Genomic DNA, 16,554 nt, shown 5'->3' on the forward strand with positions numbered 1-16,554 from the left:
TTCTAAAAATAGTTTTCAAAACATTTCATCTATGACAATGGACCTCAAGCAGGTAAATAACCATAATCATGTATACGTTTATTATTTATTTTTTAAAAAATATTAAGCCACAGTTCATTTCCAAGTAATCTCTGGGCTCTGCATACAGCACACAATAAAATGGAACAATACAACACAAGAAACAAAAACAAAAAAAAATAGAACGATCTCCTAGTGAACTAAGTCTGAAAACAACAGTGGAAGATAAATTGGCAAAATATCCCTGTTTCCTAGGCTGACAAAAATATTATAGATTATGGTTATATAGTATTTGCTTTTTTTGCTATTTGTACTAGGAATGCCATCTAGTGAAAAATATTTATACTGCATATAAAACGGCTTACATTAACATTATACATTATCTTTTAAGGTTAGCTTCATTTACTTTTCTGTGCTGACAAATTAATTTTATCACCTCTTTCATCATAAAGCATCAGAACGTTTCAGTGTACCTTGTGTCCCTGTCTGTTCAAGAAAAAAAAAATTGTCACACACATAAGTGAACACATATAGGCAAAGCATCTTCACTTGATAACCCTATGCCAGGGGTAGGCAACCTTGGCTCTTTTATGACTCGTGGACTTCAACTCCCAGAATAGCTGGCTCAGGAATTCTGGGAGTTGAAGTCCACGAGTCATAAAAGAGCCAAGGTTGCCTACCCCTGCCCTATGCAGAAATTCCTCTACCAAACAGGAATAATACGGTACAATAATTCCTAATACAGAGGACTGCCTGTATTGTGATAAATATGCTTGATATATTTAATTTGAATTTCATAATTTTAATCTTATAAAGTTTTATATTTTTATAGATTTACGTTCAATAGTAATTTCATAATGATAGAGAATATAAAAACTATTTCACGATCTCATGGCTGGTATCTATATAATTTACAAATAGAGGTCATTCTTAAATTATAATCATTAATCCTACAGCTAATCCTACTGTAGATTTGCCTTTGGAGAGATGGGCAGCATACAAGTTTAAATAAATAAATAAATAAATAAATAAATAAATAATGTTTTAGTACAATTTTATTTTATGTTGGTTAAAAGATCAAAATATTGTTTACTGATAGATAATAAAAGAAAATAATGGTGAATAGTATCGGCTGCATATTTGCACAGATAATGTCCTATGTCCTTTCTTCTTCAGTTTGGCTCCTTTTCTGGCAAACAGAAATCAAGGAAATTTCCACATTCTAAAAAATTTAAAAGCTGAAATTCACTTCAGCTGACCTCATCCGAGCAATATGCACTGCAAGCCTTTTCGTGTTTTTACCTGAAGGCTGCAAACTGCATATGGCTGTGGTGGCGAACCTATGGCACGTGTGCCACAGGTGGCACGCAGAGCCTTCTCTGTGGGCACGCACACCCTCGCCCCAGTCCTAGGCCTTCAGCTGGGTTTTATAAAACCTTTTCGCTTTAGGCCTCCGCCGCCGTATGCAAAAAAAAAAGGTTCAATCAATCAATTTCAACTTCTTGCGGAAAAAAAAAATCTCGCAAAGTTGGAATTGATTGATTGAACTTTTTAATCCCATCCAGTCTGCCGTTATCATCGAAACCACGCCCACCCAATGGGCCACACCCACCCAATGGGCCACGCCCGCCCGGCACCCAACGATACATAAGTGGGTTTTGGGTTGCAGTTTGGGCACTTGGTCTCTAAAAGGTTTGCCATCACTGGCATATGGAATATAATCAGAGAGCTGAAAAGATTTTGTGACAACTTGATCACCAGCACAATTCTCCACATGATCCATAAGCAGCTGACAACTATGTACACTCCTGTTCTCTTCCTATTTTGAACTCTCCACACATTCTGGCAAATGCTTGAAAGGAACTATGAGCAAACTCCACACTCACTAGCAGTGTTCATGTTACCTATTCAGGTAATGAAATGTCTGCCACCAAACAACCAAACTCAGAGACCACCAAGGATATCATAGGAAATATTCTAACTACTTAAATAAATGATTGAATAATTCAAGAAAAAACAAGAAATGTTCAATGTATGTTGCTGTTTATCTAGGATTCAGTACTTTACCATCATACAGCTTTATCAACAGATTTTTCATCGCGGCAATTCACTAGGTGCAGCTATCTCTGTGTATTTTAATTATATTGTTATCAGTGCTGCAACTGATCCTGTAATTCAGAGATTATTTTGATTGCATATTCTGCACAGAAGGTCCCTGAGTGTCTCTGACCCCATCCTATCTCATGGTTATTATGGGAAAAATATGAAACATTATGTGTGCCATCTATTGTTTCTGAATGAAAGGTAGGGTTTCAATCTAATAAAAAAGATCTGCTCTTCCTTCATCCCCCCAAAAATTCTAAGTGATATTACCATCTTTCTCATTACACTTATGTTTTATATTTTATAGGACATTAGATGATATATGATATAAGCCAGACAGGCAAACATGTAAGAACTCAAGCACCAAAACCAACAGTATGTATGCTAAATTCAATTTCTCAGACAGGGAATTCAAAAGGAACAGAAAAAAATATGGTTAGCAAAAAACAGGATGTCCATGAATTGAGCAAACCACATCTCTTTTTTCATTAAAACAGTTCCTTTTTTTCAAGCTTGTGCAAGAGCTTGAAAAAAAAGTTTCTTTAAAGAATCAATTTATTAAAAATACAGTTCTGAAAGCAACATTATCTATATTGACAGGCTAGTGCAGATCTGTCCCCAAATTGAGACTGTTTGGAGCTTCACACTACTCACAAAGGACTGAATCACTTCTGAATCATTTGAAAAGTATGCACAACCCTACAAAGTAGATCTTGTGAATATTTCTAAAGACAGAAATAAGTTTTGCAAAGGATATCTCATGGGATTGTGTAGCAAATGCTAGGATGTTTTATTAGCTATGCATAAAATACACCTTGTTTAAAAGCCTCTATTCCTCATATTTTTTTCAAATTAGTTGCCCCTAAGATTTATTATCCTATATCAGTGGACAACTAACAGTATTTATAAGAACTGGCAACAGAACAACCCACCTCTAATACATATCCAACAGTCATCCCTTTTATTATGTTTCATAAGCTCTTCTTCAGTAACTTCTAATAATCTCCCTTTTAGACCAGTTAGATCTTTTCCACTTTTGGTTAACCGTATCCAGTCCATAAGACTTCGACCTGATTTCAAAGGTACCTAAAAAGAGGAGAGAGAAAAAAAGAACATTGGCAAAATAAATAAAATAGACAACGCGTGCTTGGACATGTGGCATATCAGGCAGCCTTGTACAGCCTGCATTTTTAAAAAAAAAAATCCACTGCCACTAAATGTCACAAGTAAGGATCTGCTGCCAGATTTTCACAACTTCTTCCATCCTAAAGGACATGGTACCATACCCTCTAGTGCAGTGGTTCTCAACCTGTGGGTCGGGACCCCATTTGGGGTCGATCGACCATTTCACGGGGGTCGCCAAGCAAGGCTGTCCGCCATTTTTTTGTCCGCCATTTTTTTGTTCGCCATTTTTTTCCCTTTTCCGGCGGGTGCCTTACCTCCCTTGGGCTGGGCCAGCTGGTGGTCGGCCTGCTCCGTCTCTGCCGCTTGCCAGCTACGCCTCGGCCGGCGCAGGGGGCGGAACCATGCATGCGCGGCGCTCCCGGGCAGGGAAAGTCCTCGACTTATGACCGGTTGGGTAGTCCTCGACTTGCGACCGGTTTAGTCCTCAACTTACGACCGGTTTAGTCCTCGACTTACGACCAGTTGGGATCGCGGCATTAAAAAGGTTGAGAACCACTGCTCTAGTGCCTCACCAATGCTGCCATTCCACTGCTGATTAGCACACCAGTTATTCTTTTGTGATTCACAATTATTTTTCAACTAACAGTCTAGCTCTTTCCCCTCTACATTTACATACCCCACTATACAGTAAATACAATTTCTCTTTAGTTCTAAGTGCCACAAGAAAAGTTACACATAATGAATCTGAGCGAATATTTTGTATCTCTGTGATCGACAAAAAGCACACACCATTAAGAAGCCAACATAGCTATATAAGAAACTTCTCTGCTTAATTGGCCAACACGATTTTTCCGTTGGACCATTTGTCCACGGCAGGCAGAGGTTAAACAGGTGCGACGCCTCCCGCTACAAATCGCGCCACCTGGTGATTTACAACAGCCCTCCTTCCCCACTTCACTTCTACAGGCGCTGCTCCGCAAATCCACCCGACACCACCACTACCCAGACTCTCGTGGGACGTGACACAGAGCAGCCCACCAAGTAGGGGACTCCAAAGCCGCTATGCAGACCCGCACCTTGCTGCGTCCCGCGAGGGCCACCCGCTGCTGTGAGTCGGGGGCAGGAAAAGACTGAGAAGGCACGTTCAGCATCTTCCCGCTGCAATCAGACGGGAGGCCGACAATCCTCCACTTCCCTGTATGGAAAACGGAGCCGGAGAGAGCTTAAACCGCTTCCGGGTTCGGCCTGCTGTGAAAGTATCCCCGAGTAGAGGCGGGGTGGAGAGTGCGCAGGCGCGCGCCAGTAGTACGCGCGAGCTGTTTCTGGTGGCAGCCACTCTTGCGCCCCGATAGGGCGCGCGCTTGAGTTTGTTCATTGATTGACGTGAGGAAAAGGTGTCGGCGGCGTTTGCTGCTGCGCAGGAAAGTCGCCTTCCGTTTAGTTCACATTCTCGCCCCTGCCGGTTGCGTGCTTGCTGCGCGCTACCCGCTTCTGCTTTCTTTTAGATGTCAGCGGGTGGCTTTGAACGAAATAGGAGAATGTGTTTGCATTTTTAATGTGAAATCATTTTTAACCTCTGTAACTGTATATCATATTTGAGGCTTTGAGATTCCTTAATGTAGAGCCCATCCTGAATGGAAGAAAGTAATTCAACGGAAATAAATTAAGAATTAAAATGTAATTAAATATTAAATAAAATAATAAATTTAAATTTAATAAATGGAAGGCAGTCTTAATAAACTTAACATTTGGGCTACTGTATAATCGTTGCGCATTATTTTCAAAGCAGTGACAGCAAAGTAACGGAAATATATTTGATCTATTTGACATTTCAGGATGGAGTAAACTGATTATTTTTGCTGCAAAGGATCAATAGCTAAAATGAAATCTCTTATGCTGAGCTTCAGACGTGTTTGCTGTTAGCAAACGGGCAGGAATGGGGCAGCAGACATTACATGATGTACTCATTCAAATATTGTGATTTACTTGAATTGTACAGTATGTAATTGTATTTTTGCATGTGTAGCTATTTTGGCATCAGATCACATGTTTGCTTTGGGTGACAGCAATGTTAGATAACTAATAAGAACAAGAAACTGAATTCTAGGCCTGCCATGTAAATATAAAAGTGGGATAAAAATCTAATAATAGTAACTTCATGCATATGTCAGTATAGTTTTCTTGGCAACAATATCAGGTGTTATTTCATTGCCTTTTTCCAGGATGCTTTTTTCTGATTATATTCTGACCTACACTTCTGTGGAGGTTGGTAGTCTTCTAATCTATGTGATCTGACCCAGCATTTGAAGATCAACTAAGAACCACTGTGTTCTGCCACCAACTTACCATACCATAATATTGTGTGTATGTGCAGAAAGTAAAAGGCCTTAGTCTTAGATATCCTTTAAAGAGGAAATAGATAGCTGCTAAGCTGAGTAACATTGAAGTGGATACAGCTGTTTTAAAAGAAACTTCTAAAACTCAAAAAAAGGTACAGGCATGTCCAACTTCTGGCTTGCCTGGGCTGCATTGAGTGAAGAGGAAATGTCTTGGGCCCCATATAAAATATATAATATAATATATAAATAGCAAACTTTCTTTATTGTTTGGGGTCTTATGGGGCTACAATTACTAGCTGTCAGGGCTGCATGCAGCCTGTGGGCCATGGGTTGAACATGCCTAATCTAGAGCAATGTTCCATACTTTATTTCCCTATCCAAAACTGCTTATCAGAAAGTTCTTTTTACCATTTATCAGAAATTCTTTACTTAAATATCTCTGTTGTAATTGGATAATGGGCATGTGTGTTATTACCCAAGAAAAAGCAGTTTTACCCAGTTTTTGGTAATATATCCAGGTTTGGAAAGCACTGTTATAGAGAATAGAAAGCTCATGATTAAGTATATATTAATGGAAATACAACTTCTGCTTTAGTTGTAATAATTTTAATTAATATACACTCAAAGTTTGTGCTGGAACCAAAATTAAGTAAGCTAGTAGGATATTGTTTAATATTGCAATTTAAGTACTTTAATAAACATATTTGATTTATGATTATGGTCCTAACTAAGGATACAGCATCTATTGCATGTATTTTTAAGAATGAAAATGATGATATTAGTAAATATTAGTTATTTTCAAGAACTCTAAAATATATTAACAAATCAATGGTTAAGGGTTTTAAAGAATATTCTTATCATGATATTGAGATTAATTAAGAAAAAGATTTAAGTCTATTGGTCACGCCAAAGATTAGTTCAAAAGAGCTCAGTATGAATCTTATGTTCAAAGTATAAAATTGGTGGATACTTATTTATATGATATGGGGTTTTCCTATTATACCCTGCACTTGTTTAATGTTAACAACCCCATTTTGTTAATATAGTGTTGCACAGATCAATACCATTTAAAGATGTGCATATGTGTTTGAACAAAATGTATGTATCCCTGTAACAGAATTATCAAGCAAAAAAAATTCATCTTTAATATTGGAAATACAAGTACAGGTAGTCCTCAACTTATGACCACAATTGAGCCCAAAATTTCTGTTGCCGAATTTTGCCCCATTTTACAACCTTCCTTACCAGTTAAGTGAATCACTGCAGTTAATAACACAGTTAAGTGAATCTGACTAGAATGCATTCAATTGTTAATTATTAATCTCAGTGCAAATGGAAGGAAACAATACCGTATTTTGCAGCACTTTCAGATTTGAAGGTAAAATAGAGGTTCTGAAGTATGGTCAGTGTCTCTATAGCATTTGCCGCAAGTATTTAAATTGAATACAGTATCATGTTTCACCTGTGGAGAACAGCCACATGATCGTGGGAAAAGCTGCATCTGCTCTAAGGAACTGCCGACAGGTGCAAAGTTCATGACCTCGCACACTCCTCAAACACTATTTTTCCTTCCTATTCTGAAACACTGCCCAGCTGTTATATTGGACAGAGCTATATATTTAGGCATGTCTGCAGGAGAAATACCCACTCAATCCATTGAACTCTCTCTAAAATGTCATCATGTGGAACTAATACTGTACATAGATTTTAAAAAGATGATGTAATTAAAACATTTTCCACAGCACTAAGGAAAATTAGGCATCATTGAATTTAAAAGTTACCAATTTGGTCTAAAGTCCTATGCCCATGTTTGAGCTGAAGTGGATTTAAGAGCTTGCAGGATTGCAACATCAAATTTAATAGATTAAAAACCAGACTACTTAAAGGGCGGTTTGTAGAATGAGTATACAGGCAGTTCTCAACTTACAACCATTTGTTCGGTGACTGTTCAAAGTTACAGTGGCACTGAAAAAAGTGACTGATGACAGTCTTTCACACTGAACACTGTTGCAGTATTCCCATGGTCAGGTGATCAAAATTTGGATACTTGGCAACAGGCATGTACTTACGACAGTTGCAGTTTCCCAGGGTCAAGTGATCCCCTTTTGCAGCCTTCTGACAAGCAAAGCCAATGGGGAAACCAGATTCACTGAACAGCCGTGTTACTCAGTTAACAATTGCAGTGATTCACTTAACAACCGTGGCAAGAAAGCTCATAAAAGAGGACAAAACTCTTTTCACAATGAGTTAACGTTCTACTTCAAAATCTGTTTTAAATCTTTCGTAAACCATACTGTGATAGGAGAATATTTTCTAAATTTATCTTTAAACGCATTATCCAATATTCTTTTGTGCATATGAATTTGCCAATGCTGAGGTTTTACATCTGTTGCTAAGTATTCTCCTTGTTCAGCAGCAGAAATGTTGGACTCAATTGTGATCGTTAAATCGAGGACTCCCTGTATTTGTATTGGGTGTAAAACATGGAAGTTTGTGTTTCATCCTTCTTTTCACATGTTACTATTGTTAACTCTAAAAACCACAAGGCTGAGGGTTCCGAAAGGATTTGCATAATAATGAAATCATAAATAAAAAAAAATCACTGTTATTTCTAAACAAAAAAACCTATTGAATCCTAATATGAAACCTCTCAACCCATCTTTTCTACCCTCTCACTCCTATTTAAGCTGGCCATTCCTGCAGTTTTCTATCTTTTCATTTTATGAATCAGTACATTAGTACAGCATAATCCTTGGCATAACTAAATTATTGATTTCAGAAGGACAAGGGAGGCGAGATTATGCAGAAGACATAAAACCCACGCATATTAGTACTATAAAAATAATAATTTTAATTTCACAATAACTTACATATAAATAAGCTTAAAATATTATGATTGCATTTTGATGTCAATATTAAATAAAGGAATATAAACAGGGTCATTTGGAAACAGGGCAGTTAATTGTCCACTTCTGCTTCGGATTCATGGTCTGTGCCGTCGCTATCTTCCTCGTTCTCTGATTCGTCGTAAAAGAAAATGGTGGCTTGGACAGGAAAGTTCCTCAGAAGTGCTTCAGCTTCATGATACATGTAGTCAAAACACTTGGATTTGGGCCAGAATAGCCTAAAACAAATAGACAAGTTTGTAATTTAATATGTAAAGAATAATTAAAATCACTTCATCTCATTCTACTTAATCTACTATTAGCTTAAAATAGCTTAGTAGCTTAAAATAATCACTTCTTTAATATTAGCAGTATTTGGTAACAAAATGGAATTATACACAATTAGAGATATCCATTTCTTTTTAGGCCAAATATGCTGAATTAATTAATATATAAGCTTGTTCAAAGATTGCCTTTATGCTCTCAGGAGAGCTAAATGCTGTTTAATTTGTAAAAACACAAAAGTCAACTTTGCATTAACGTTCAACATCTGTCATAAATCATTCATAAAATATACTGTGGTATGATAATTTTCTAAATTTATCTTTAAACACATATCTGCTATTCTTATGTGGATATGAATTTGCTAATGCTGAGATTTTACCTCTATGCCTTTTCAACAAATGGTAAAGTCAAAGTACCTTCTGAAACTGAAACTATTCATTTTTGACTGCCACTTTATTGAGCACATTCAAGAACATTCAACAGAACTATTCTAACATTTCTCAAAAGGAACTTAAGAACAGAACGTTCTTTTTAAAACTGGACGGATTTTAAAATAACCATAAGTGCACGTAGGCAAGAAGACATGGAAAGTTCATTTAAGGTCACACTACATTTAATTACAGCAACACACATCTGCAGAAGTACTGTAGGACAAATAACCAGGAATGCTTATGGGAAAAATTCCAGATTGAAGGGAAATCTTTAATTTTCCAAATTAATATCCCAATTTCTATTCTTACGATACACGGCAATGATTTAAGACATTGAAATTTCATTTGATTAGACCAATAATATTACAGCACACAATAAATGTTTAATGAGGTTCAGATTTTATTCAACACCTAAGTCAGTGATGGCGAACCTTTTAGAGACCGAATGCCCACAAACCGCCCTGCCCCGCCCTCCACCCACCCACAGGGCCACCCACTGCCTCCAGATTGCCCAGGCAGCCCAGCAGTGCCACAGCAGCCATGCCCTCTGCCAGCGCCCCGCAGCAGCATCTGCACATGACGGGGCGTGAGTGTAGTGTCTTGTCCTCGTTGCTCGGCTGCCATGTCCTTGGTTGCTCAGGGGCGATTCTCCTCCAGAGGGGCTGCTGATGAGGGGGCTGCGGGGGGAGGCGGGGCTGGGGCAATGGGGTACGTGCCCACAGAGAGGGCTCTGAGTGCCGCCTCTGGCACGCGTGCCATAGGTTCGCCACCACTGCCCTAAGTCATTTCACATTTATAATCACCCTGCATAATCAAGCAACTATTGAAAAAAATGGTAACCAGTCAAATGCAACTTCTCTGGCACAATTCAAAAATATTGTGTGTTATTCATAAATTAAATGGCATTCAAAGATATCTGGTATGGACTTTATGGCTGCAGTTTTTAATAATTTGGGGCATTTAATAATTCCATAGAAGTTTTTATATCCAATGCAGAAATCCAATGCACCAAAAATTCAGCCTTGTCGCTTACAACAAGTGTCTCTGTACAGGATAATATTCCCTTATCTGTGAGAAAAAAAACACACTTTTTTTTGAGTAAAAATATGCAGCATGGCAGTTTCTCATTCATCCTATACTGTTCTCGCAGAGGGTGACTAAGTCTGTAAAAGAAGAGAGAAACCATACAGAAATGCTGTGAGTGGCCTTGTATCTTGAGGTCCTCAGCCTGCATCTGGTAAGGATCCACAGTATAACCAATATGCAGCTGTAGCTATCACAAAAATATTAACTGCATTTGGACACATCTGCTGCAGGGATGCCTATTTCCTTATCAATTGCTTTGAAAATCATGTCCCATGGTTTGGAAAGTACAGTGATCAGCTCCAAAGAGAACGTTGCCGAAATATGTAGCCTTGGATGAATCAGCAAAACTCAACCAAATAACAGCTCTAGGGATTTTGTTCTTGACTGTAGTACATAAACGTGAGAAGGGCAGAATATATCTCTCATATAAATAAATAATTTCAAAATTTGACATAGCTGCTACAACGTGAGCAGAGGAAGAGCAGGAAAACAATGAAGTTATAAGCCTCCCAGAGTCATTTGACAGTGAGATTAGTGGCATATAAATTTAATAAATAAATAAAACAGTACAGTATGGGTGACCGCTTTAGAGCAGAGGTCTCCAACCTTTTATATTTGGTGGCTTGGAAAGGGAGACAGGCACCGCTATGTGCGCGCGCACAAATGGGCTGCCGTGTGCAAAAATGAGCCTGCTGCACGTGTGCACAAATGGGCCACGTGTGAGCACATGCGCACACGCAAACAGCCGCATGTGAGCGCATGGGTACATGCAAACTGGCCTGCGCAGGTGCGAGTGCTGCAAATGAGACTTTGTTAGCACTGGCGGGACGCTATGAGTGGCACTAGTGCCAGTGGGACACTATGGGGCAGGGTGGCACTAGTGCCGGCAGGATGCTCAGGGTGGCGCTAGTGCTGGTGGGACACTCAGGTGGGGCAGTGCTAGTGCCAGCAGGATGCTTGGGGACAGATTTGCGCTAGCGCCGGCAGGATGCTCATGGCAACGCTAGCACCGGTGGGACACTCGGGGTGGGGCGGTGCTAGCGCCAGCGGGATGCTCATGGCAGTGCTAGAGCCGGTGGCAAGCTCGGAGCGGCGCTAGCACTGATGGGACACTTGGGGCAGCGCTAGCACAAATGGGGAGTATGAGTGCATCTGCGTGTGCACATGCACTGGCCATCCTTTCACGCAGCCCGGTGGCCGAGTGGCTGCAGCCCGGTAGTGGGCTGTGGCCCACAGTTTGGAGACCCCTGCTTTAGAGTCAGTCTTAAGGTCTTTCCCCATTGCTGAGTTGAAATGTTTAACATTCAACAATGTTGAATTCACGAAAACTGCTCGCAAACCTTAAATGCTCTGTTGTTTCATTTACCAATCGCTTGTGTCCCTTAGTTTTCCTCCAGGGTCATGCGATAAAACTTAACAGATTTTATGCCAGTTTGGGTAGAAGCCTTTGTAGGATCCAACAGTTCCACTGAAATAGTGGAAGCCGTATGACATTGTCAGTCGCCAGCTCTCCCCTTTCGGATGTGCATAAAAAGGGGCAGAGTCTGTGGCACGATGGGGTGACACTGAAAATGAGACTGTCCCTGGAGGGAGCCAGACTAAATGCTATCGTAATACCAGTTGAGCTAGGGAAGAGGTTGGGCTGTCTCACTTAGAGGCTGGGGTGAAGATGAAGGAACATGGCAAGGAATATCCAAGAAAAATGGCAGAAAAAGATATTACTAGGGCAGGTTTGTAACATGGTAGAACCAAGACCTAAGACATTTAGGTGTGCAGAAAACAACAGCTCTCCCAGTCAAAATTCAGAATCCCAACAGCAAGTTAAACTCTTCTAGCACTTAAGACAGAAAATCCTTCAAGTCTATTCTGAAATAAGAAGAGTGTTTGGGATAGCAAGAAGGGCAGCACATAAATTTAATAATACTAAAGTAAAAACATTATTTCAAAAATAAATGTATTTTAATTGCCTCTTCCTTTCACAGGCAATAAATGTATAAAAATAATAAAATAATAATATTTTGCTGTCTTCTAATTAGTTCAAAAGACACTCTGCCAAATGACATAGTTGGCTCCAAACCAGATGAAAAGTCATCTATTGTAACTGCTATTGCATATGCTGAAAAGAATAAAGACATAAGAGAACATCACTAAAACCACAAAATTAAAACAACATATACTGTAAATGTGGAAGACACTGGGAGAAAAACTTAAGGCTTCGGAATACAGATAGTCCTCGACTTACGCCCGCAATTGAGCCCAAAATTTATTTGTTAAGCAAGACAGTTGTAAAAATGAGTTTTGCCTCATTTTATGACTTGTCTTGCCACAATTGCTAAGTGTATCATTATAATTGTTAAACAAATCTAGCTTCCATATTGTCACAAAAGGTGATCTCATGATCCTGGGACACTGCAACCATCATAAATACATGCCAATTGCCAAGCACCCAAGTTTTGACCACATGACCATAGGGATGCTGCAATGAAGTGTGAAAAGTGGTCATAAGTCACTTTTTTCAGTGCAGTTGTAACTTCAAATGGTCACTAAATAAATGATTGTAAGTCGAGGACTATCTATAGTTTAAAAAAAAGGTAAAGATTTTCTCTGATCAGTTGTGTCCAACTTTAGGGACGGTACTGATCTCCATTTTCTAGCTGAGGGAGCCAGCATTATCCAAAGACATTTCTCTGATCATGTGGCCAGCATAACTATACACCAAGGCACATGGAATGCTGTTACCTTCCCACCGACATGGTACCTATTTATCTACTTGCATTTACATGCTTTTGAATTGCTAGGTAGGTAGTAGCTGGGTAAGTAATAGGAACTCACCCTGTGGCGCGGCACCTGGGTCTCGAACTGCCAACCTTCCGGTCAACAAGCCCAGTGTCTTAACTGTAGCTAGGCTAATAAGTTGAAGAAGCCAAAAATATGGAGAAATCTTGTTGAGAAAACTATATTAATTATTTATTGATATTATATTTTGTTCTATTTATACTCTGCCTTTCATACAGAAGCAGCACTCCTATTTCTCCATACACAACACTGTAAAATAGATTGGACTGAGAGAGAGAATGAGAGAGAAAGGGAACAAAAGAGAGAGAGAGAATGAGAGAGAAAACGAGGGAGAACAAAAGAGAGAACGAGAAAGAAAAAGAAAGAAAATTAGAATGAAAATGAGAAAGAGAAAAAACAAGATAAAACAAGAGAGGGAGCATGAGAGAGAGAAAACAAAAGAAAGAGAGAGAATGAGAGAACAAGAGAGAAACTGAGTAAGCGAGAGAATGAGAGAATGAAAAAGAGAGGAGAGAGAGAGAACGAGAGAGGGAACTAAAGCCACACAGAGACCTTCTAGCTACTAGTTTAAGTCCTGATACGTTTTGTGGGATTTCAGACACTATTCGGAATAAATCTCTTACATACAATCCTATCACTTTTCTTGACACCTTTCTGTATAATTAATTACTACCTGAAAATATATCCAATTGAGGGCTTTACCTATTGGATTTTTTTCCCTAATAGGCAGCTTTTTAGGGCACAAGAACCCTGCTGGGAAAAATGGAAAGGATTAATCTTGAGAGTCTCACTAATATTATGTTTTAGGAAAATATAAAATTGTTTTATCTTACCTCACTGGGTGAGTATATTGTGCGAGTTTTACAGAGTCTTCTGTACCATCAGGACTGTGCAACTGGAGAAGGAAATAAAGATCAACAGAATGGTTGAAATTTATGATACTTTCAGAAGGAACAAATTTGAAATTGATTATTTAATATTTACAGTATCCATTTTTTAATCAAATCAAGTATCCATTTTTAATCAAATCAAAGCCACCCATTTCAGGGACATGACTCTGGGTACCATGTAATAAAATAAATAATATTATTATTAAATGTGTTTGTTTCCTGCCTTTTGTCCAAGAAGTAGGCACTCTTTCTTCCAGTTTTTTTTTCCTTCAACAGAATCCTGTGAGGTGGGCTGGGCTGAAAAAGTGTGACTGACCCAGAGTCACCCAGTAATATCAAAGTAAATATTGGATTTCATTTTAGTCAGCGCACCCAAAGCACCTTAATGCAACATGCAGTTATTTTCCCTCTCCTGATTGTGCCAAATCATAAATCTTAAAATACAAATTAATAAATTTCTGCCTTTTCATAGTGCCCAGCATAAATTGATATACTACATTGCCAAAAGACATAATCAATTTAGGAATTATATTTCAGTCACATGAGCCCTATATGCAAATTTAATTTAGTAAGGAAAATCCTTTGCTCCATAAATCAGCCTTCTAGTTTTGTTTTGTTTTTAAAGGGTCCTTTGTGGAATGCAGTGAGATCTTTATTATTGTTAATGTACCAATATCTCTAGTCTCGAAGTAGTGGCAATTGTTTAATACCATACATCTCCTTCCTTTCACCGTACTCCTAAGTGAAAGAACACTGAATTAGTCAACTAAAGAAGACCGGCTCCTGCAGCATAAGTCCACGTGGAAGGGCTGTCATAATTGTGGGTCCGGGATACACTCACCTCAACGTTTTGCACACGTAGTCTTTCGGCATCTTTTGGGGTGGGGATCCAAGGTCTCCAGAATCCTTCGGACCTGCAAATGCATTAGACACGCTGCGTTAGCCGCCATTTGGCAATAAGGCGCAGTAAAAAAAAAAAAAAAATCAGCTTCTGGCAGGTCCTGGGACCACAGATGGGCTGGCTCCATTTTTCCCGCGCGATCAAGAAGCGGCTGGAAAAGATGGGGATCTCCCCCCCCCCGCCCCAATGCTTGCTCTTAAGCGCAGGTTGCCCATTACGCGGCGATTGAGCTCGGCTACCCTGAAGAGTCTTTGGAGCAGATCCGGGAATTGGCGGTTTCAAGCGGCGGAGAATTGTGAAGGCGGAGCGGCGAAGTCTCCATGCTCTGACTCTGGCCGCTCTCAGCCCAGCCAACCCACCGGCAAAATGCTGGCAGTCTGTGCTTCCTCTCCTCCCCGCGCTGGGTTGTGGATCGGCTGCCGCCCGAGGGGTTTTTATAACGATTGCTTAACAGCCTCCCAGCCACCTTATCTCGTTTGCCGGAGAGGTAAACAAAAAGGCTGCGCGTGAAAGCTGCAGCGGGGTAAACAGGGAGCGTGGACGCGTGCAAGCTCCAAATGGCCCAAGGAGAGATTTGGCAAGTGAGTGTTAATCACACTTGAGCAGACACATGGCTGTTGTCCTTAAGAGGGGAAGCTCACGCTTGGGCTCTCGTCCGCCGGGTCCTGTGTGAGAAAGCCCAGAGAGTATCCATAGTTTGCGATAGAAAAACGGCGCTTCCACGCTTTCTGTTCCACAATGATATTGCTATCCGTTCGTTTATGGATATATTTTGCTCTTCCAGATGTGGAAACCCAAATAGTCCGAGCAACAGAAATACTACTTTAATAATTTAAACTGTGCCAGCAAGAGAAAAGAGGCAAGACAGAACAGTTAAAAATGAAAGCTATGCAGACATCCAAAAACAGCAATAAGTAATATAAATTACTTATATAACTTATATCATTATATAATATATTATTCTGTATTATAAATAAGTAATCAGTTTCAGATATTTGGTGAAGTGGCTAAGGTGCCGGCTTAGAAATCAAGAGACTGTGAGTTTAGTCCTGCCTTGGCATAAAAACCAAGGGTGACTGAGCCAGTCATTTTCTCTCAGCCCAAAAGTACAGGGGTTGATACAGAGAAACATAGGAGAAGGAAGAAATTGTATGTATGTTCACTGCCTTGAGTTACCTATAAGGTGAGATAAAAAATCTAATAAAATATTTTGGACAACTACTTCTCTAATCCCTTGCCATTGGCCATGCCAGCTAGAGAAGACTGAGATCAAAGTTTTTAAAGAATTATAGGGCATTCACTTGTCTGGCATTTGGTATACTATAGTCCAACAGAAAAAGGGTTGTCTTAGACCTTTTTAAAATAAGTAATATTTGATGTTAGGAATCTGATTTTGAAACTTCCTAGACACAAGGCGCTTACTTTTTTTTACGATTGATATCATCATGAATAAAATTTCAGACTACTGTATATCTGCAGCCAATAAAAATACAGTAATATAGAATCTTTTATTTTGGAAGTGGCTCGATCAGTAAATTTGCAACTTCTTTGAAACAATGGAAATTTCCAGAATGTCTTCAAGCAGCGTCATATAGATCAGGGGTGTCAAACTGCAGGCCCGCAGGCCAGATACGTCATGGTGAAACCGCGTCCACCCCATTGCTGTCAATGGAAAAAAAAGTCACAATATGTCGC

The 16,554-nt window shown here is 39.5% G+C and overlaps 2 protein-coding genes across 2 annotated transcripts in view; both read right to left on the bottom strand.

The window, feature by feature from the left end:
- LOC107295883 (cytochrome b5 reductase 4) overlaps positions 1-4,497 on the bottom strand; it is a gene marked incomplete in the record, with an annotated part of 30,116 nt that extends 25,619 nt beyond the window's left edge. The window contains 2 exon segments of the mRNA XM_015825218.1: positions 3,054-3,207; positions 4,323-4,497. Of these exon segments, the coding sequence (XP_015680704.1) occupies positions 3,054-3,207; positions 4,323-4,397 (229 nt within the window).
- A 3,981-nt stretch (positions 4,498-8,478) lies between these two features.
- On the bottom strand, positions 8,479-15,181 carry RIPPLY2 (ripply transcriptional repressor 2). The gene is made up of 4 exons (XM_029285933.1): positions 15,099-15,181; positions 14,794-14,872; positions 13,902-13,963; positions 8,479-8,709 (listed from the first exon to the last, which is right to left on the bottom strand). The coding sequence occupies exons 1-4, from the start codon at positions 15,179-15,181 to the stop codon at positions 8,544-8,546; spliced, it is 390 nt and encodes a 129-aa protein (XP_029141766.1). The 3' UTR covers positions 8,479-8,543.
- Between the last annotated feature and the right edge of the window lie 1,373 nt (positions 15,182-16,554).

Source organism: Protobothrops mucrosquamatus, unplaced genomic scaffold, assembly GCF_001527695.2.
Source record: "Protobothrops mucrosquamatus isolate PMUCROS unplaced genomic scaffold, P.Mucros_1.0 scaffold2549, whole genome shotgun sequence".
NCBI classification, from domain to species: Eukaryota; Metazoa; Chordata; class Lepidosauria; order Squamata; family Viperidae; genus Protobothrops; species Protobothrops mucrosquamatus.